Genomic DNA, 22,850 nt, shown 5'->3' on the forward strand with positions numbered 1-22,850 from the left:
CTCTCTGCCCGCTTGCCTCTCTGCCCGCTTGCCTCTCTGCCCGCTTGCCTCTCTGCCCGCTTGCCTCTCTGCCCGCTTGCCTCTCTGCCCGCTTGCCTCTCTGCCCGCTTGCCTCACTGCCCGCCTGCCTCTCTGCCCGCTTGCCTCTCTGCCCGCTTGCCTCTCTGCCCGCTTGCCTCTCTGCCCGCTTGCCTCTCTGCCCGCTTGCCTCTCTGCCCGCCTGCCTCTCTGCCCGCCTGCCTCTCTGCCCGCCTGCCTCTCTGCCCGCCTGCCTCTCTGCCCGCTTGCCTCTCTGCCCGCTTGCCTCTCTGCCTCTACAGACAAAACCCCCAAATCTGTATTCGTTACACTTATGTGCATAGTGCCTTCAGAAAGTATTCAAGCCCCTTGACTTTGTTCACATTTTGTTACATCACAGGCGTATTCTAAAATTGATTAAATTGTTTTTTCCCCTCATCAATCAACACACAATACCCCATAATAACAAAGCAAAAACAGTTTTTTAGGCATTTTGACATAAAAAAAACCTCATTTGATTTACATAAGTATTCAAACCCTTTACTCAGTACTTTGTTGAAGCACCTTTGGCAGCGATTACAGCCTCGAGTCTTCTTGGGTATGAAGCTACAAGCTTTCTCCCATTCTTCTCAAGCTCTGTCAGGTTGGATGGGGAGCGATGCTGCACAGCTATTTTCAAGTCTTTCTAGAGATGTTCCATGTGGTTCAAGTCCAGGCTCTGGCTGGGCCACTCAATGACAATTAGAGACTTTTCCCAAAGCCACTCCTATGTTTTCTTGGCTGTGTGACCAGTCTCACAGAACCTGCCGCTGAAAAACATCCCTACAGCATGATGCAGCTACCACCATGCTTCACCATAGGGGTGGTGCCAGGTTTCCTCCAGACGTGACGCTTGGCTTTCAGGCCAAAGAGTTCAATCTTGGTTTCATCAGACCAGAGAATATTGTTTCTCATGCTCTGAGAGTTTTTAGATGCCTTATGGCAAACTCCAAGCGGGCTGTCATGTGCCTTTTACTGAGGAGTGGCTTCCGTCTGGCCACTCTACCATAAAGGCCTGATAAGTGGAGTGCTGCAATAATGGTCGTCCTTCTGGAAGGTTCTCCCATCTCCACAGAGGAACTCTAGAGCTCTGTCCGAGGCACCATCAGGTTCTTGGTCACCTTCCTGACCAAGGGCCCTTCTCCCCCGATTGCTCAGTTTGGGCGGGTGGCCAGCTCAAGGAACAGTCTTGGTGGTTTCTAACTCCTTCCATTTAAGAATGATGGAGGCCACTGTGTTCTTGGGGACCTTCAATGCTGCAGAATTATTTTGGTACCCTTCCCCAGATCTGTGCCTCGATACAATCCTGTCTCAGACAGTTTTTTTTCGACCTCATGGCTTGGTTTTTGCTCTGACATGCACTGTCAACTGTGGGACCTCATAAGGACAGGTGTGTGCCTTTCCAAATCATGTTCAATCTATTTAATTGGCCACAGGTGGACTCCAATCAAGTTGGAGAAACATCTCAAGGATGATCAATGGAAACAGGATGCACCTGAGCTCAATTTCGAGTCTCATAGCAAAGTGTCTGAATACGTATGTAAATAAATAGTTGTTTATACATTTGCACACAAACAAATCTAAAAAACAGTTTTTCACTTTGTCTTTATTTATTGTGTGTAAATTGCTGAGGATTTTAGATTTGTTAAAATCCATGTTAGAATAAGGCTGTAACGTAACAAAATGTGGAACAAGTGAAGGGGACTGAATACTTTCCGAAGGCACTGTACATGCATGCATACAGACACACAAGCAAGCAAACACACGTACCCCTATAATCCAGACCTCCACGTCTGCTCCAAATGTCCCCCTTCACCTCCTTACTTCCCCACTCTGAAGCCCTCAGCCCTGGCTTCTCAACCCATCCTGTGTGGCCCTACATCCAGTATCAGGTCTGGAGATCGGCCCCTGGCTCCCACCGCTGGGAGGTAGGGAGGAAAGACACACACACACACACACACACACGTGCATGTTAAAACTTCCTGTTTTGTGAAGTAACAAGAGACCGCTTCTGTTCTGTGTTCAGAGTAAAGTTTGAGGAAACGCTACTCCCTAAATACTCTGTATTATTGTTAATGTGCCATGACGCTCTTCCTCACACACACACAGAATTAAGAACGTTTTTTTTTGAAGCTGCAGTATTGTCAAGGGAAATCGTTCATTTTGAGTTAATTGTTCATCACAAGGCCTTTTTATTTATTTATTTTTTTACATTCTCACGCATACTTTTTTAAAGCTTCAAAGCATGTAGATTAGAAGATTGTATATAGGAACCTAATGAAGGGAAAATGTAATCAGTGTCAACACACACTGTAGTTTAGGGAAAGTTCTTCTGTTTTGAAAGATGGCAAACATAATCAGACTGGTGTTAACAGTTTTTATTTGATTTATTTAACCTCTATTTAAACAGGCAAGTCAGTTAAGAACAAATTCTTATGTACAATGACGGCCTACCAAAAGGCCTCCTGCAGGGACGGGGGCTGGGATTCAAAATAAAAATATAAAAATGTACAACAAAACGTGCTTCATGACAAGAGAGACCACAACACTACATAGAGACCAAAAGACGACAACATAGCAAGGCTGCAACACATATGACAACACAGCATGGCAGCAGCACAACATAGTAGCAGCACAAAACATTATTGGGCACAGGCCACAGCACAAAGGGCAAGAAGGTAGAGACAACAATACATCACGCAAAACAGCCACAACTGTCAGTAAGAGTGTTCACGATTGAGTCTTTGAATGAAGAGATGGAGATAAATGTCCAATTTGAGTGTCTTTTGCAGCTCGTTCCAGTCACTGCAGCGAACTGAAAGAGGAGCGACCCAGTGATGTGTGTGCTTTGGGGACCTTTAACAGAATGTGACTAGCAGAACGGGTGTTATATGTGGAGGATGAGGGCTGCAGTAGGTATCTCAGATAGAGGGGGAGTGAGGCCTAAGAGGGTTTTATAAATAAGCATCAACCAGTGGGTCTTGCGACGGGTATATAGAGATGACCAGTTTACAGAAGAGTATAGAGTGCAGTGATGTGTCCTATAAGGAGCATTGGTGCCAAATCTGATGGCCGAATGGTAAAGAACATCTAGCCGCTCGAGAGCAGCCTTACCTAGCTGGTGGGTACTGTGAGATGTGACAACATTCCTTTTGTCACGTTCATGTTACTTGTTTCTTCATGCATCTTCAAACCTGGAACAATTTTCTCTCCTTCACAAATAAGCTTACCCACTCTGAAGGTAAATGAACAAGTTACTCTTGTAGCACGGTGTAGTGATCAAACGTATCCTAAATTCAGCCTGTATTCATTGTTTCCCCATTTGATCAAACTGTTTCAGAATAAAGTAGAAACTGAAACTGACCAGGAGACGAAAGTTGTTTAAAGAGGAAGTTGGCCACACGTGAAGTTGGCCACACACCTGTGGTTGATGTTAGTCCAACACTGCCATTATGTGAACCGGTGGCTGCGGGTGATGATGGGGTGATGATGGGCTACACAGCCTACAGACATTAAAGGCTGATCCTGAGATCACATACGTCATGTTATGTGTGGGAGTGAGCCTGGGCAGAGTCCGTGTTTTTAAAGCAGCATGCACCTTTTGGTCACATGATATCTCACTGGTCCATGCATTGCTAGAATCCCAAATAGCAGCATTCACAAGGGGACGATAGCAGAGGTTTTCTCACATTTGTGGTGAAAGCAAAGAAGAATCACGTTCTCTTCTCTTGCTAGCGAGCTGGATAAACATAGCTTGCAAGCTAGCTAGCCTTTTAGCTTCGCACAGCTCCATGTGAAATAATCTGATTTATAATTAAATAATATGCTCTGGCAAATATCATTTTACTTGTCTGTGAAACCTACAAAATGATCTAAGTTTAATGTGCTGCTTGACTGTATTCACTTCCATATCAGCTGAAAATAGAATGTTATTTTTCCTCAGAGAAAAAGCACATGGCTACAACTGTTTTTACCTTTTCAAAATAGCCCAGAATCACGTAGTTATTATTATTATTTTTTTAAATAATACAATTTTGGGGGGAATTCTAAGCCTGCCATTTGTTTGGTTTATTGTTTGAACAGTCACAAATATTTGTATTTGGTCATCAATATAAAATAGTCAAAATAAGCAAAATAGTCTGCTTATTTGATGCAGCAGTCTAATGCCAAGCTAAACCAAGCTGGAGCGAACTTGAAGTTGTGATTTTTTTTTTGAAGTTGATTGGGAACCACGACATAATTATTTTGTGAAACAAAAACTTTGTGCCAGAAGAGAACAATGAGTGTTTTTCTTCTCCTGCTTCCATTGTTGCCACAGTGTGGTAAAATATAGAGCCCTACCGCTGGGCAATGAATTGTTTGCTCTGTCAATGTGTGAGCGGAACGAAACTGTTGTCGAAAGCAACAACGGCAGGACTATGCACTACAAAGAGCGTCCCATTTTGTGACAACGATATTCATATACTGCATGCGCCCTGAGTCATCTGTTTGCATAAAGTGTGCCGAGCCTTGAATCTCCCACATTCAGGATATTTCTGTTGGTTATATTTCTGACATTTTTACAGTATTTGTTTGGTTTGTTGTACTTTGTCTTGGGCATGTGTTTGATTAGTTTTACAAATAAGACCACTTACAGTGAGCCCAAAAAATATTTGGACAGTGACCATTTTGTTGTTGTTTTGGCTCTATACTGCAGCACTTTGGTTAATGCTTTTCTTGGGTAAACGTTTTCAATTTGAGTGCCGATTTACTCTTGAATCTTGTAGAATTGACCCTCTAGAATCTAACCCTCGTATGTGTTCATTAATCTTATCTACATCAGCAACACACCTCTGCAGGTCATTGCAGTTCTGCTCCAGTTCGGAGAGCAGCCTGCAGGCCTGCACAATGTGGGTTAGGGATGCGGGAATGAGCAGATAACTGTCTGTTAACTGCCTCGGCATGCTGCAGCTAGCTGGGCTGAGAGGGTATTTTCAGGGCAATGGAGAGACTGAGTGAGAGAGCTAAAACGATGGGATGGACTGAAAGATGGGGAGAGAGAATGTGGGAGACCTTGAGACGTTTGGAGGCTGGAGGCACAAACTGCACTCATTTGAATTTACTCTTAATTGGCAGCTATATACAGCAGACTCCTCATTTAGTCTCTTTCAGGAGAGTTTGCTGTAGTGTGTATAATTTCACTTAACGTCCCTACCTTGCTTGCCCCAGTTGACCCTTCAAACACCTCAGGTGGTATCAGGTGTGACAGGTCTTATGTAGGAATTCCCAGTTGAATGTGGCATCACTGATACCATATAAGTCCTAGTCTACAAGATCAGTTTAGACTTCTGAGTTAATGAGCAAAACCTTAGAATATGTGCTTAGGATACGCCTTGTGTATATTTGTTTTATTTGATAGAATAGGGTGAACTTTCCCAATCGTCTTGGCCTATTTTCATCCTCATTGTTTCAGGTTAGACATACTATCATTCCACTGACCTTTGAAGGTACTGTGGTCCTCCATGACTTGACTTGGCCCACCCAACTGAAGTCTCTCCTACTGTTTGGCCATTGAGCCCTCAGCCCTGTGCTCGTGGCCATGGTTTAGATGTTGTAGTGTTAAGAACCTACTACTAACTTCTGTCCTGTTCTACTAAGCTATGGTAATACTAACGATCATTTAGCTATTAGATATTTCTATTTTTTTTTTACATTTTAGAACCCCTTTAGACACAAAAAAGAAAACAAATATTTGATCAATTGAGTTAGGCCTTACTGAACCTTTTTAGATAAAACATTACTAAATATATTCACGTCACAAAATAATTGATTAAAACACATTGTTTTGCAATGAAGGTCTACAGTAGCCTCAGCAGCTCTCTCCATGCTTTAACCGGAGGACAGCTAGTGTCCGTCCTCCTCTGTGTGCATTGACTTCAATACAAAATGTTGGTGGCTTGTGGTTCTCACCCCCTTCCATAGACTTACAGTAATTATTTTTCCGTCGGGTCACGGATGTGTTGTGCACTGAAGTCCACAAGCGAAGGGAAAAGGTGAGTGGAGGAGAGCACGTAGATGCGAGGAGTTCTACTATCTGGCTGCTATGAAAGTGAACTATGTTTGCGTGTGATCAGGGGTGTATTTATTCCGCCGATTTTTGTTGAAAAGCATTTCTTAAACGGAAGCAAGCAGAACGAAACTGGGATGAACATACCTAAATTTGTCAAATCAAAACTCTTGTTTGCAACTGTTGGACTAATGATTACACCCTAGATCAGCTCGATGAAGGCAAGATTGTGCAAAGCGATATTGAATGTGTCAATGTCTCACCTTGATTACTCAAGTGTCTCTTGACCTGTGCACCTACATTGTAAACTTTCATTCATTGACTAGGTTGTAGCAACCTCATGATGGGTATAGGTATAATTTGAGTATCATCTCGTAAGTAGCCTAAAACGATGGATGTTTACATTGAGCTGGGTGAATGGAACATGAATGACAGTCATCCAATATGCTGTAATAGAAATAAGGCCGCGCTCCTAAAACAGTAATGGTCCTCCCTCATCTTAAGAGCCCTCAGCCCTGTGCTAGTGGCCATAGTTTAGCAGGTTGTAGTGTTAGGTTCTGTTCTGAACCTGTGAGATACAGGAACACCGTAAACATCACATCCTCTCCTTTATTTGTACCATACTGCCAGGTCAAGCAGACTTCCATCACAACCTCCTAAGGCTCGTGTTTATTTCAGGCTATCTATGTAAAGCTCTATAGGCTGGTTTGGCTTGAACACACGTACATGTACACATGCCCTTTGCTCATAGCGGACGGTCTCGTAGCCGAAGGTGTCCTGCAGCAAGGCCTGATTTATACTAGGGTCAAACCCACTTCCTCCTCAATCCAGATTATCTGTCCTTAGACCTCTCTGCACTATTCTACAACTCTTCTTTATGACTTTCAACTCACTTGATATATTTTGTCCTGCACAGTCAGAAGATTTTTTTTTAAATTAAGCGTTTTCTTTGCTTAAACTATTCTAAAGTAGAAAGACTACTACAGCCCAGATTTCCAAAATGGAACATGACATGACACAGTCCTACCTCTTAACGAAGCTTCCTGGGACTTAATTAGATCACTACTAGAGAGAAATAGGTCAAAGGACTCTCTTGCTGTTTTGTGAAAGTGACGCAGAGAATGAGACTGTCTGACAAAGCCATTATAGTCTATTATTCCTGCAATAAAATATATTTTACGACTGGAAAGAACAGTTGCCACTAATAAATAAAAAAATGGGGGGAGGGGGGGGCCTACCGCACATACAGTAACTTCTTTAGTGACTTAGAAGTAATGTTGAATTAAGCCAGTGTTTTAGTTATTGTGATTCTTTCAGGGAGTCAATCGCCAACGACAACGTCGTTCAAAGCTCACACGGTGTGAGCTAAAGGTTTCATTGGTTTTAAAAGCTCACACAGTGTGGGCTGAAGGTTTCATTTGTATTAAAAGTTCCAGATCTAGCTAGAGTGCTGACCTCCAGGAGGGATCAAACACACACAACGTTCACTTACCCCCCTACCCCCCCCCCCAGGTGATACAGACCTACTGCCCAGTGGGCTAGCATCTGGTTGGGACTCTAGCCCTGGCTTAATAGAGAGGTTATCAGCCCTTTCTAGTGTGGCAGGCTGTAAAACCAGAGCTGCCTGCTGGACATGAGTCTGTTAGTTACCATGTGGAGGAACTGAACCGCTAACAGTCTGCTAATATAACACCTTCGCTCCATTTTGTTCCAATGGAAGGTTGGACACACCTGTTTCGTTGAATACACCTACTTGCCAGAAAATGTGGGTTCATTAAGTTCACAGTCAAGTGTTGGAACGAGGAGACTGAACCTGAGTGTTCTCTACTTGTGTTACAGCTATTAAACACACTTTGATGCGAAGGTGTTAGTGCACATTGTACAATTCATTGAATGTGACGCTAGCTTCTCCTGCTTCTGAATGTGCTTTATTCCTGGTTCATGTGACTTACTTGCCTAGTTAAATAAAGGTTACATTGAGAAAAAAAAAATATATATATATATATATATATATATATATAAATAAATAAATAAAAATGTGGTGGTACGTTTGTTATGCAGTCAATGACTGTCTTTGTACTTCATGTTGTTGATTCTATGGTGGTTAATCAATTTCCCTATTAGGATGTTTTTCTACTATGTTTCAGAACAGTGCACACTGGAGGGTTTGTATACATTGCTAATGTTGGACTGTGAGGTGTTTTAGAACAGCAGACTATGGTTTGTATAGGCTACATTTCTAATGTAGGTGTGTGTGTGTCTGTGCGTGTGTGTCTGTGCGTGTGTGTCTGTGCGTGTGTGTCTGTGCGTGTGTGTCTGTGCGTGTGCGTCTGTGCGTGTGCGTCTGTGCGTGTGTGTCTGTGCGTGTGTGCAGCGGTACAAGCAGGACTGCGAGACATTTGGCACGGTGGTAAAGATGCTGGTTATCAAGGAGCCCAGTCTGGAGAAGATGCTTCAGAACCCTCTGAAGGACAACCTGATTGAGATCAGGGAGCGTTGCCTTGACGACCTCCGACACTTCATCATAGAGCTGGACCAGGTCATAAAGCCCCAACCATCAACATGAGGGGGAACCACAAATCCCCTTACTACATACCAGGATTGATGGACCAGAGGTGGAGTTTGGCCAGTGGTATAGACATTGTGACCCTGTGTGCAACCCTGTGTGATATTCTCTCAATACTGTGTCAATAAGAGGGAAACATTCACATTCAGGTAACATTTTAACCTAAGAATAATTGGTCACAAAAAAAAGTTACTTGATTTTATTGAAAACATGCTTAATTGAGAATAAGTGTTTTTTTATTTTCGCCAACCTTTTCTAAGTTGAGATCACTGAGTCGAAATGCAAGTCCAGATCTACCACTCGGATGTTTCCTAAATATGACTTAAAAAACCTAAGCCTGTGCTACATTAACCAATTAAAAACAGTTCTGTAACCATGAGGTTTGTACAGTAAGCTATAGGCCCAATACATTATCACGGCATATTGGCTTCGCTTTAATTTCCCTGCCAACATATTGTTGTTCGGACCATTTAAAAAATATATATTTCAAAATTTGAGGTAGGCTATATGATCACAAAGTAATATAGATCAGTGTTTGTATTACTTGTGAGTCGAAGCTAAGTGAGCATATTTAAATAATTTGCTTTAAATTTTACTGGGCTGATGGTGCCTGTATCTGATGGTCAGTCTTAGCAGTCCGCCTCTCAACATCCCTCTACTCTCCCTTTCCTCCGCTGACACTGACCAAAAAGGATACTGTCATCCAGCTGATGGAGGATCTCATTCTCAGTCTCTCTCTCCTAATGGTTTTGAAATCTCACAGTATCTGTAGCTTTCCTTCACTCCTGCTACGTTACTGCAGACACTGTAATCTGAGCCATCCGATTGGCCAGTGGTAGGCCTTTAGTGCACTTCATTTGCTCTGCAGGCCCGCCGGGAAGGCAGAGTTTGTATCTTCAGACAAATGAAATGGTCCAAAATTGAAACACTTTGTCTACCCGGCGTGCAGGGCAGCTGAATCAAGTGCATCTACCGGCAACAGCGCAAGACAAACAAATTATACAAACGCAAGGATTTTTTTTTTTTTACATAAATGTTTGAGATAGACAAGAAATGCCTTTGAGATCGACCAGTTGGTCACCACTGCTTTGGGGAGGACATAGAAGAAAATATGAAGAAAAAAACGAAGCGTTCTAATTTGATTGGCTTGTTTCAATGCTGTTCTAGATTTCAGACTTGAAAAGAGAATTCTGCCGTCGTTTCTCTAGATGTCCAGCTGTCATTTCTTTACTCTGTCATCCACTACTACTGGCTTTCTGACCAAGTAGTAAAACAACCTGATCATATAGAGTTTGCATATTTTTGTGTATTTACATCTTATTTTCTATTTGGTAATAAAAGTGATGTAACAACTGGTGCTCCACACTATACTCCTTATTTATACAGTACTAGTTCTGTACCAGCTTTTTGGGACAGAATAAAATCACATTCTCATTACGTTTATAATATATTTTTTATTACAATTATTATTAGCATCAATCTTAGCCTTTATATTCCAGGTCTTACATTTATACAGATGACTGATCTGTTTACAATACAATATGAACCATGAATAAAATATTCAACCCAACAAGGCCCTACATAGTACATGTGATAGTCCTGTCAGAGCTCTAACTGCATTAAAAAGCACATGTAGAAATATCCTAGGCCCGGTTTCCCGACAGCGTTGGAACTTTAGGTTTACAAGTGTTTTTTAACGATGCATCTTTCCTACAACGGTTGAAGCTGTAGCATGAGTTTCCCAAAACGCCACGCAGAGAGAACGGTCACTTGGTGCATCGTTGGGAGTATGTGTTGACACTGATGGGATCGAAAGAAAGGAACGCTGCTCTCGGATCAGCTCTCTCTATTAAAATCTTACCTTAACATTAGCATTATTTCACAATACTTACGACGGATCAGCTCCTAGAGCGTGATTACCACCTATGGCTGCAAATGTTGTGGTTTATTCTAATGCTTTACCCAATAGAAATGCGTTAAATCACCGATTTGGCACACCATGTTAGGCCACACATTTTATTTGACATTAAATATTTTGAGGCAAATTAGACTGTAGCCAACAAGTGGCAAAAAGGAACTCAATTGACCGAACATGAAATGTATTTAAATATGATTGAAAAATGCCTATAGCCTACCGTTTTATATTTTAATGCAGTCATCCTGGTTTTGATTTTAATGTTTTTATATGTCGATTGTATCAATTGCTAAGACCTTTACGCAACATTGTATTTGTAGTCAACTTTGATCTGATGTTATCGGTGGTCACAGGGAGACTGTTAGAATCAAATGGTTTATGTTTATCTTTTGTGTATAAAGTGACGACGCGGGAGGGCAAAAAAGCAGTTGATGCACTTAGCTGTTCTACAAGTGGTCTGAAGTAGGCGTAACACCGTACCCAAACCGCGCATGCCATTGTGCAAAAATGTATTTTGTCCACAACACACCAAACGCGATCACGACACGCAGGTTAAAATATCAAAACAAACTCTGAACCAATTATATACATTTGGGGACCGGTTGAAAAGTATGAACATTTATGGCAATTTAGCGAGCTAGCTTGCTGTTGCTAGCTAATTTGTCCTGGGATATAAATATTTTGGTTATTTTACCTGAAATGCACAAGGTCCTCTACTCTGACAATTAATCCACACAGAAAAAACGGTCAACCGAATCGTTTCTAGTTATATCCTTCCAGGATTTTTCTTCTTCGGACTTTATATGGCGATTGGCAACTAACTTTCATAAAAAGGTGTATTACCACGCCCGACCGACCTCGGTTCATCTTTCAATCACCCACGTGGGTATAACAACAAATCAGGAGTTGGCACGTGGGCATATGCTACTATAGACCAATGAGATAAGAGAGGCAGATCTTGCATTAGAACTGACTTCTATTTTAGCGCTTGGCAATGCCAATTCAATGATCGAATAACATGTATGTTTAAATTGTATTTTGCGAAGCGAGCGGTGTGGTCAGCATGTTAGCTTAAGAGCGTTTTCAAGTGCAACGTTAAAGATGGTTTTGAGAAAAAGCTTGGAGATTTAACGAAGGTTCTAACGGAGAACTGGGCCTTAAAGCTGGAATATGTCACTTATTTTGGGTGACCCGACCAAATTCAGAGATGTGAGTTATAGATCTGTCAGTCTCATTGAAAGCAAGTCTAAGAGGTGGTAGATCTGTTCTATGTGAGCTATTTCTATGCTTCCCATGTTTAGTTTTTGCGTCTTTGTTTAGTACAGCTGAAAAAAAAAATGTTGGGTTATGGAAAATATTTCACAGCAGTTTAGATGTTTTTTTAATTTATCCTTTATTTAAGTAGGCATGTCAGTTAAGAACAAATTCTTATTTAAAATGACGGCCTACTGGGGAACAGTGGGTTAACTGACTTATTCAGGGGGCAGAACGACAGGTTTTTACCTTGTCAGCTCAGGGTTTTGATCCAGCAACCTTTTGGTTACTGGCCCAACACTAACCACTAGGCTACCTGCCGCCCCTCCACTCTAATCACTAGGCTACCTGCCGCCCCTCCACTCTAAACACTAGGCTACCTGCCGCCCGCCCACTATAACCACTAGGCTACCTACCGCCCCCCCCACTCTAACCACTAGGCTACCTACCGCCCCTCTACTCTAACCACTAGGCTACCTGCCGCCCCTCCACTCTAACCACTAGGCTACCTGCCGCCCTCCAAATGGTACTATACTTGCTTGTTTTGTCACACAAACTGAAATTAGGAGAACTATTTGAATTTTAGCAACCAAGAAATAGCTTTTGGGAAACCAGGCCCAGGGTCAAACTCTGCACTCTGAATACCTTTGCTGGCAGCATATCATATATTTCATTTTTCAAACCCTGGTTAAGAAAAGAGAAGATTCTTTGATAACTGCTATCAGTTTTGTCTTTCAATGCCATTCCACTACAAAAACATTTGACTCAGGGTTATAAAAACAATTACACTTTACAATATATACATTAATATCTGCACTGTTAAATAGTAATTTCCGCTACTCTCTAAATGGTGTTTTTATAAATACATTTGTTCAGAGTTATTTGCATACATTTTTTTCTAATACAATTATGATGACAGTTTTGAAATGTGTTTATGCAACTGTTTTTTTTGTAATGCAATTCAATAATAGTATCCGAGCCATGTTAACATGTATTACATCCAGTTGGCAAGACAGTTTTAACAAGCGGGCCATTTCTGTATTCACAATAGTGGCAACAACAACGATATTCAGAAGGGGGTTGCAGACAGAGTATCATTTAAGTCTTATGAAATGATACAGTTCTTCCCCTTGTGCCCCTTCTTCTTTTTGGACATAGTCCGTGGGACTGCTCCGTAAGGCGGGGAGGGCAGACCTGCCACGTGGCTGGGGCTGGGCAGGCCATCATAGTAGTGTCTGTGTGTCTGGGGGATGGGCTGGCCCAGGAAGAAGCCTTCCTCCTCAGACTCAGAGGAAGAAGAGGAGCAGGTGGAGCACCAGTCATCCTGGTCCCTGTCCCCACACAACCCCATGAACCTCTCCATGGCTGGGCCTTGCTGGAGTCTGAAGTCTGAGGTGGCTTGGTGGGGATGGCGGTGGGGATGTTGGGTCTGGCCATACCCCTGCTGGTTGGGCAGGAAGGCCAGCTGCTGGGGCCTCTTTGAGCTGAAGCCGTGTCCCATATGACCTCTGTGGTCCTCTCTGAAGTATATGCGATTGGCCCTCTCCTTGGGCACCAGGTGGAGAGCATTGTCGGAGCGTGACTTGCGGCTGCGGCGTCTCCTGTGGTGGTGGTTGTGATAGCGGCCGGAGCCCGAGTCACCAATCTCCTGGTCCTGCTCCTCGAAATGGTATGCTCGCCGCCGCGTCCGCTCGCTCATCGGAGGCTGGCGCACCTGCAGATCACCATAGCGACTGTTGTCCACGACGTCTGGGGAGAACTTCACCTGTTGTGGTCGAGACTGGGATCGAGTCCGTCTCAACGCCGGGACATGAGGCTTGGGGGGAGAGGGAAGAGGGGCCTTCTCTTCCTCTGGTACGTTCTCCTCCTGCTCCAGCTCAGACGTAAGGCTCTTCAAGGAATTGGCACTGCGGTTTAACATGGAGGAGTTGAGAGTTCCCATGTTGCTTGTGTTCTCACAGTCTCTCTCAGCCTCGAGTTCCTGAAAGCTCTGTAAGGAGTAGACCAGAGGTCTCTCTTTACTGTCGCCATCTACAGAGGCACCTGAGAGAAGAGCGGGAGAGAGAGATAATGACATGTATTTGTACAAGTTGTATTTTCACCACAGTGATGTTTCAAAGAACATTCTGCCATCACAGAACATTGAACATTAGGATGCAAATCAGATCAAGACCTGGTCATTTCTCAGGGCCGGATTCCAGGACAAATCAAGCCTAGTACTGGACTAAAAGGCTATTTTAATAGAGATGTAACATGTCTTACCCGTGATGTTGGACAGTGCCAGTGAGTCCATGGAGTCCCTGACACTCTGATCTGTCCGTTTCACCTTGTCGGTGATGCACTCCAGAGAGTTGTCATACCACTGCTTCTCCTCCCTCTGGAAGCTGGTACCCCCGATGCTCCCAGCACCGTGCTCCAGCTCCTGGAGCTTCCTACTGCTGGCCGGGCCAGGGTGGCTCCCGTAGGCCGAATCCCCCAGCCCGTCCTGGGACTGGGCCCAGTACATATCTGTCTGGTACTTCTTATTGGCCAGGCTCTGGCTGCCTGACCCTCCTCCACATCCTCCTCCAGTCTCAGCCCTAGAGCCCTGAGGCTCACACTGTTTCATCTTGACCTCAGCCTCGGTCATCCACAGATCGGTTCTAGGTCTGGAGTCGACCACCTCACCTTGCTGGAAGACTCCGTGCTCCCCGAACTTGAGCAGCAGCTGGGTCATGTAGTCCTCGTGCTCGGCCCACTCCTCCTCGCCCCGGTCCTCGGGGCCCTCGGTGTCCTCCCTCCCCCTCCAGAAGCACTCCTCGTTGGTTAAACCCAGGTGGGCCAGCTTGTTGGCGAGCGTATCGGTGTCTGGGTTACCGGTAAACCCGGGGAACTTGTAGTTGACGGAGGGCGAGAAGAGGAGCGACTGGCGGCACTGGTCGGCTGAGCGGCTGCTCTTGCCCATTCGGACGCTGCGGCGGGACTCGCGGGAGCGCGCGGACTGGAAGGCGGAGTCGGAGGAGTCTGAGGCGTGGATGTCCTCTCCCAGACTGCAGGCCTTGGAGCAGTAGATCCGGCCCTGCTTGGGCAGGAAGGGACAGCCCAGCAGAGAGCTCTTACACTGGGCACAGCAGAAACAACCCTTGGTGGCGTGCCAGCGGAGACCGTCGTACGTCATCTGGGCGTGGTCCACACCTAACGGGAATGGAGAAAGACTTAGCACAGATGTGAGGAAATATTTGTATTTTGTGAAACACTTTTTGTGGTGTGATTCCCTGACTCATTGTCAAGTTCCTCATAGGTATGTGTCATGTAACATGTTCATACTGGCTGAAAATATTGACATGATACATTTTGTTTTGATATTCTGCATTGGATTACTAACCAGGGCTATGCTGACTTTTACAAGGAGCATGTGTGCCTAAGGTGAGAGATGTAGGCACACGCAAAGACATTTAGATCAATAAAAAAGATTGAAGGTATTAAAGCACTGTGTACTGGTGCTCCTAAATTTAAAAAATCCAGATGTGCACAGCAGAATATTTAGGTACGTATGTGTGTAAAATGTAATGTCACTGTATAGAGCCCTGCTAACACACTCACTGCCTAAAAACCATTGATAGGTTATGTCTAACAGTTTACTATGTGTGTTTATTTTAGTTTCTGCCATTTTCTTCACAATGGCAGAAGCAGTGGTCTGTATGCGTATCGTCAGGTCTTACCAATGTGTTCCCCGCAGGCCTTGCAGTACTCTGCATAGAGAGACTCAAAGCAACCGCAGCAATATGGCCGACCATCCTTCATGATATAACGTTGCCCCCCCAGCACCGTCTCACATTCAAAACAGGAGAAGTGCTTCATGTGCCAGTGACGCCCCTCCGCCTCCGTACACTCGTCAGAAAAGATAACCTGACGATGGAAACATTAACACAGTTAGATGACAAGTGTGTGTCTTGGGTTGGTCTAGTGATTATTGCTGTTGCCTCCAGAGAACATATGCCTGTGTTGGTGAGTTTGAATCTGACTCAGCGTGGTTTTATGTGTCGGCCAGAGTATGTGAGCGGAGTGTGCCCAATTTGACTGGACTGTGGAGCGAGATTCCCGAAGGCAGGAGCATCGGCTTTCTCGCCCGCTCCAATTTCGATCCAGTAGTGCCAGCCCTCCCCAGCATGCACTTCTAGTCTACTTGTGTGCTGCTATAGCCCCTTACTTCTAGTCTACTTGTGTGCTGCTATAGCCCCTTGCTTCTAGTCTACTTGTGTGCTGCTATAGCCCCTTGCTTCTAGTCTACTTGTGTGCTGCTATAGCCCCTTGCTTCTAGTCTCCTTGTGTGCTGCTATAGCCACTTACTTCTAGTCTACTTGTGTGATGCTATAGCCCCTTACTTCTAGTCTCCTTGTGTGCTGCTATAGCCCCTTACTTCTAGTCTCCTTGTGTGCTGCTATAGCCCCTTACTTCTAGTCTCCTTGTGTGCTGCTATAGCCCCTTACTTCTAGTCTCCTTGTGTGCTGCTATAGCCCCTTGCTTCTAGTCTCCTTGTGTGCTGCTATAGCCCCTTGCTTCTAGTCTCCTTGTGTGCTGCTATAGCCCCTTGCTTCTAGTCTCCTTGTGGGCTGCTATAGCCCCTTGCTTCTAGTCTCCTTGTGGGCTGCTATAGCCCCTTACTTCTAGTCTCCTTGTATGCTGCTATAGCCCCTTACTTCTAGTCTCCTTGTGTGCTGCTATAGCCCCTTCTAGTCTCCTTGTGTGCTGCTATAGCCCCTTGCTTCTAGTCTACTTGTGTGCTGCTATAGCCCCTTGCTTTAGCTACTCTCATGGAGTTCACTATATATTTTCATAAAGAAACTGATAAAACACACAGATGCAACATCAAGGTGACTTTTAAAGAGGAAGAGCAAGAGAGGGAGAGCAGTGATGTAGTGTCTACAACTAAAGAATCATAGTGTAATCTGAAAATACACATATTCCCGAAAGCATGATGGTGTACTTACTATGTGCACATGCCAAAAGAAAGGAATGAGGTAGATTGATAACTAAGTGTGTCATTTTAGCAAAGTAATTATAAACTAAAAATCAGATCTCTTAACAGAACAAAAATGAACAGAACTTTTCTATATAATAGGCCATCATTGATTGTGTCCCAATAGGCCTGGTATATTCCAACCTTCAAGAAGCTTTCTGTTTAGATTGGGTAATTTTGCCGAAGCGTGTTTAGCATCCCAGTGACTCTGCAAGTCTGGAGAGGATATTCTCCACTGCTGGCCAGCTCTCCAGGCACAATGGCATGAGCCTGAAGCCACAGACTCTGGACAAACTTGTGTTTTCTAAAAATTAATTCAAAGGCACTGGAGGCTGAGCCTAATAAGGCATTTTTCGTTTAATTTGTATTTCATTCTAATTAAATCACAGCCTACATGCGCAATTTATAGACTATAATAATTTAATAGAACGAAATGTTTAAATGCTGAGCGCTTTATGTCCCTACCAGCCTAGTGTCGCTCGCAAATGCTTCAGAATGTATTTCTTTGTAGGCTATAGCCTTGAAATAATTGAAATAATATAGCCTAAATAATTAATTTCCGTTCCTTAGGCTCCCTGTCTGGCGCCTGACCTATTTAGTGTTTTATATGCTGTTTAATATCAAGGCTGTGATTGAGTCCCATAGGGCGGCGCACAATTGTCCCTGCGTTGTCCAGTGTAGGCCGTCATTGTAAAAAAGAATTTGTTCAAAACTGACTTGCCTAGTTAAATAAAGGTTTTTAAAAAATAAACATGTAGCTTATTTGAAATGATGTGAGCTTCTTACATTAACTTTTCCATGTTTATATAAATCCATATGTTTTGGTTCCGAAAACAAATGGTAAGTCACAAAAATAGATGGATGTTGGTAAAATTGCAACATGAAAATGGTGCCGCCTGGTTTGCTTAATATAAGGAATTTGAAATGATTTCTACCTTTCTACTTTTGATAGTTAAGTATATTTTTGCAATTGCATTTACTTTTTATACTTAAGTATATTTAAAACCAAATACTTTTCGACTTTTACTCAAATAGTATTTTACTGGATGACTTTTACTTGAGTCATTTTTAAGGTGTCTGTACTGTTACTTAAGTATGACAATTAGGAACTTTTTCCACCACTATGATTGTGATTTTAATGAATGTGGCGAATTTGTAGTGGCATTTTGTTTTTATTCCTGTGAGTGCAGGATGGTTTTATTCCTGTGAGTGCAGGATGGTTTTTGTTCCTGTGAGAGCAGGATGGTTTTATTCCTGTGAGTGCAGGATGGTTTTTATTCCTGTAAGAGCAGGATGGTTTTATTGCTGTGAGTGCAGGATGGTTTTATCCCTGTGAGTGCAGGATGGTTTTATCCCTGTGAGTGCAGGATGGTTTTATTCCTGTGAGCGCAGGATGGTTTTATCCCTGTGAGAGCAGGAAGGTTTTATTCCTGTGAGAGCAGGATGGTTTTTATTCCTGTGAGTGCAGGATGGTTTTATTCCTGTGAGAGCAGGATGGTTTTATTCCTGTGAGAGCAGGATGGTTTTATCCCTGTGAGTGCAGGATGGTTTTATCCCTGTGAGTGCAGGATGGTTTTATCCCTGTGAGAGCAGGAAGGTTTTATTCCTGTGAGTGCAGGATGGTTTTATTCCTGTGAGTGCAGGATGGTTTTATCCCTGTGAGCGCAGGATGGTTTTATCCCTGTGAGTGCAGGATGGTTTTATTCCTGTGAGAGCAGGATGGTTTTTATTCCTGTGAGAGCAGGATGGTTTTTATTCCTGTGAGAGCAGGATGGTTTTATCCCTGTGAGCGCAGGATGGTTTTATCCCTGTGAGTGCAGGATGGTTTTATTCCTGTGAGAGCAGGATGGTTTTTATTCCTGTGAGAGCAGGATGGTTTTTATTCCTGTGAGAGCAGGATGGTTTTATCCCTGTGAGCGCAGGATGGTTTTATCCCTGTGAGCGCAGGATGGTTTTATCCCTGTGAGTGCAGGATGGTTTTATTCCTGTGAGAGCAGGATGGTTTTATCCCTGTGAGCGCAGGATGGTTTTTATTCCTGTGAGAGCAGGATGGTTTTTGTTCATGTGAGCGCAGGATGGTTTTTGTTCATGTGAGCGCAGGATGGTTTTATTCCTGTGAGCGCAGGATGGTTTTTATTCCTGTGAGCGCAGGATGGTTTTTGTTCCTGTGAGAGCAGGATGGTTTTATTCCTGTGAGCGCAGGATGGTTTTTATTCCCGTGAGAGCAGGATGGTTTTTATTCCTGTGAGAGCAGGATGGTTTTTATTCCTGTGAGAGCAGGATGGTTTTTATTCCTGTGAGAGCAGGATGGTTTTATCCCTGTGAGCGCAGGATGGTTTTATCCCTGTGAGCGCAGGATGGTTTTATCCCTGTGAGTGCAGGATGGTTTTATTCCTGTGAGAGCAGGATGGTTTTATCCCTGTGAGCGCAGGATGGTTTTTATTCCTGTGAGAGCAGGATGGTTTTTGTTCATGTGAGCGCAGGATGGTTTTTGTTCATGTGAGCGCAGGATGGTTTTATTCCTGTGAGCGCAGGATGGTTTTTATTCCTGTGAGCGCAGGATGGTTTTTGTTCATGCGAGCGCAGGATGGTTTTATTCCTGTGAGCGCAGGATGGTTTTTATTCCCGTGAGCGCAGGATGGTTTTTATTCCTGTGAGAGCAGGATGGTTTTTATTCCTGTGAGCGCAGGATGGTTTTTGTTCCTGTGAGCGCAGGATGGTTTTTGTTCATGTGAGTGCGGGATGGTTTTTGTTCATGTGAGAGCAGGATGGTTTTATTCCTGTGAGCGCAGAATGGTTTTTGTTCCTGTGAGAGCAGGATGGTTTTATTCCTGTGAGAGCAGGATGGTTTTGTTCATGTGAGAGCAGGATGGTTTTTATTCCTGTGAGCGCAGGATGGATTTTTAGCGAAGCGGTTGGAATGAGCGGTTGGAAATCATGCTCAACTCCGCTCTGGCATCGGCCACAGTGCATCTCCACACTCACCTCGTCGCAGGCAGAGCAGCGTGGCTTGAGCAGCTCTGCGTGGTGTCGGCCACAGTGGATCTTTCCATCCTGGTAGAAGTAGATGAGGTCAACCAGCAGCTCACTACACGTGGAGCACGTAAAGCATGCTGGGTGCCAGGCCAGCCCAGGACCCGCTCTGGAGGCAAAAACCGTCATCTCCCCTCCGTTGATGCTCTCCCCACACTGTGATGAAATCCACACAAGGGACAGTATTATTGCATTAAGCTCATTAGGGAAGTTGTTCTTCAAGATTCAATGGGTTATATACATTTCAATGAAATGACCAGTAAAAATGGCATATTGTAATTTTTAAAGTGCTGACTTTAAAAAACAACAACATGAATTTCATTACTAGTTAAATGTGTGGTTGATTGCACAGTGAAAACATGTCAACAATTATGGCCAAATGCCCTGGTTATGTAACTTCCATTCTGGAGTGTGTGGCTATCCTATCTAATCCTACAGCATGGCCTCAGCCTGGATACTAACTAGGGTATCATATGGCCACTAAGTCCCCCTGTCCCCATTCCCTACTGGAGAGAGGAGGAGGGTTGAGATACGTGCCCAACTCCCATCTGTGAGGGGCCGCATCAGTACAGTTCATAACATGGCATCTGGTGTTATTATGGGAATTCTGACCGTGTGGTCGACTACGGTCCCTCTGCAGTTGGGTTGTTCCTCTCGGTTTCTCTGTGTGTGTGTCGTGTGAGGACACAGGCAGTGCTTTAACACTGGGACTACAAACAACATCACATTAACAGTTTACAGCAGGGAGAGCCACTGCAGAGCAGAGCTGTGTGTTGACCAAGCTTAATAGTCATCCCCCGGGCTGCTCAGGCCCCATTTGTAAGTACACTAAATAAAACACTGAGGATCGAGCAGAGCACAGAGTCAGTCAACCCACTGGAGCTACACTCCAGCTCTGAGAGGCTTTTTAGATTTCCGATGGCTGCAAAACCACCATATGTTTAGGGATCTCTTACATAGCATGGTTGACATACAACACAGAGGAAGAGGAGGTTCTAAGGTGAAACGGACTCCTCTAGTGAAGCACAGGCTACAGATAGTTCTGCTTTTCGCTTCTCAATAGTCATGTAATTGGGTTATATGGCTTACAACAGTTCCTGTAACTTCGCAAACTGTTACATACAATACCGGTCAAAAGTTTTGGAACGTCTACTCATGTAAGGGTTTTTATTTTTTACATTGTACATCTTCTACATCTTCCAGGTGAAGCTGGTTGAGAGAATGCCAAGTGTGTGGAAAGCTGTTATCAAGGCAAAGGGTGGCTTTTTTAAAGAATCATGTGTACTACTAAAGAATAAAATATATTTTGAGTTGTTAAACACTTTTTTGGTTACTACATGATTCCATATGTGTTATTTCATAGTTTTGATGTCTTCACTATTATTCAACAATGTAGATAATAGTAAAAATAAAGAAAAACCCTTGAATGATTAAGTGGTGTAAAACTTTTGACCGGTATGTTGCCTTAAAAATTCCCCATCTACCTGTTGGTTTATGTGTCTCATGTGAAAATATTCCTGTTAGGACCTTTCCATTTATTTCCTGAGTGGCGGTGTGCGAGAGGGGACTTACATGTTCACAGACGCTGTGTAGCAGGTCTCGGGGCAGCAGTTTGAGAGAGCCCCTCCCCAGCGCCTCCTTCTTCCTCTGGACACTGAACATGTGGAGCTCCTTCTTCTCCTCCTCACTGAGAGACTGACAGTAGCGGCCCTGAAGGGAGTGAAAGAAGACAGGCCTTCGTTAAACATCGTCCAAAGTGGACTTTAATTGTACAACACAAAGCAGAGAGTGACAACCGTTACCAAGGGAAAGCAGACGTTTTACAGGGGTTGTGTTTAGAGTGGAATCACGAGGGGAAGAACCACAAAGAGAAGCAGCTCTGGCTCAGGCTGTGATGTCACTGCGGTGGTGGCACATATAAAGGACGTCTTTCAGCAGCGTCGCCTGTCCCACTGGGCGGGGCCGTCAGCAGACATCATCAAATCATAGTCAAAGGGCTGTACCCAGGGCATGACAGTCTGTGACCCAGCGTCGCCTGTCCCACTGGTCGGGGCCGTCAGCAGACATCATCAAATCATAGTCAAAGGGCTGTACCCAGGGCATGACAGTCTGTGACCCAGCGTTGGATCAAGGGACTAAAGACTGATAACGTGAATGCCAAGTCCTCCATCACAGAATGGCATAGAGCTGGGGGGGGTCAATCCCATTTCAATTCAGTAAACTGGAAGTCAAATGAAATGTCATTGCTTGGAGGATTGGACTTTCCATTTATTTCCTGTCTGAATTGGAATGGAATTGACCCCAACCCTGGTAGGTGGTCTTAAACGGAGGTTTACTGCAAGGCAGGGAAGGACAAGTGTCGGACACATCTTCAAACAACATTGAGTCTGGGAAAGGGGATGGGATGGATGGGATGTATGGAGGGATGGATGGTGGGAAAATGGGTGCTGTCCTGCTGTGAGACCTGCCCTGTTACGACGCCTTTAATGAGAGTGCATGCTGGGATGCATGTTATAGCACACACACGCGTACACACACCGCGTACACACAAACATACACACAGTTTATATGAACTACACACACCCATGCACGTACAACCACACTCTTTTGGGGCCTTTTCCTTACCTCGTTGTCATGTGGAGGCAGCTGATAGAGGAGCTGTTTGATTCTGAACTTCTCTCCAGGACTGTTAACGTAAGGAACCTTGTCCTCAGGCAGACAGGAGAAATACAGCTGGACCTGGAGCACACAGAGCAGAAGACAGATGGTAGACACACACACACACATTGTGTATTTGATCCTTTGGTAGCGCCATGCTTACACCTACCACACACAAAATTAACCTGAAGCGTTGTTTATGCTGTGAAGTAACATGTTCTTAATGGAGAATATAAAAACAGCCCTGACAGGATCCTAGCTCCCTGTCGAACGGAGGAGCAACTTCCCAGATTTCTCAAACTATTTTACTGGCCCAGGTAAA

At 44.1% G+C, this 22,850-nt stretch overlaps 2 protein-coding genes across 4 annotated transcripts in view; one reads left to right on the forward strand and one right to left on the reverse strand.

Annotated features, from left to right (window-relative positions):
• LOC135509008 (periphilin-1-like) overlaps positions 1–10,021 on the forward strand; it is a 47,328-nt gene extending 37,307 nt beyond the window's left edge. For 2 of the 3 annotated variants that reach the window (XM_064929290.1, XM_064929292.1), the window contains one exon: positions 8,478–10,021. In XM_064929290.1, coding sequence (XP_064785362.1) covers positions 8,478–8,669 — 192 coding nt within the window. In that variant the 3' untranslated portion in view covers positions 8,670–10,021. Of the gene's footprint in view, positions 1–1,896; positions 1,986–8,477 lie in introns of all 3 variants that reach the window. The other variant, XM_064929291.1, reaches the window with a different exon arrangement.
• An 89-nt stretch (positions 10,022–10,110) lies between these two features.
• The window catches only part of LOC135509007 (prickle-like protein 1), a 102,064-nt gene continuing 89,324 nt past the window's right edge, over positions 10,111–22,850 (reverse strand). Inside the window, exons 3-8 of the mRNA XM_064929289.1 lie at positions 22,496–22,609; positions 21,443–21,580; positions 19,823–20,026; positions 15,540–15,726; positions 14,101–15,012; positions 10,111–13,881 (exon numbers count right to left, since the gene is read on the reverse strand). Of these exons, the coding sequence (XP_064785361.1) occupies positions 12,944–13,881; positions 14,101–15,012; positions 15,540–15,726; positions 19,823–20,026; positions 21,443–21,580; positions 22,496–22,609 (2,493 nt within the window). The 3' untranslated portion in view covers positions 10,111–12,943. The remainder of the gene's footprint in view (positions 13,882–14,100; positions 15,013–15,539; positions 15,727–19,822; positions 20,027–21,442; positions 21,581–22,495; positions 22,610–22,850) is intronic.

The sequence above is a fragment of the Oncorhynchus masou genome, chromosome 22 (assembly GCF_036934945.1).
Source record: "Oncorhynchus masou masou isolate Uvic2021 chromosome 22, UVic_Omas_1.1, whole genome shotgun sequence".
NCBI classification, from domain to species: Eukaryota; Metazoa; Chordata; class Actinopteri; order Salmoniformes; family Salmonidae; genus Oncorhynchus; species Oncorhynchus masou.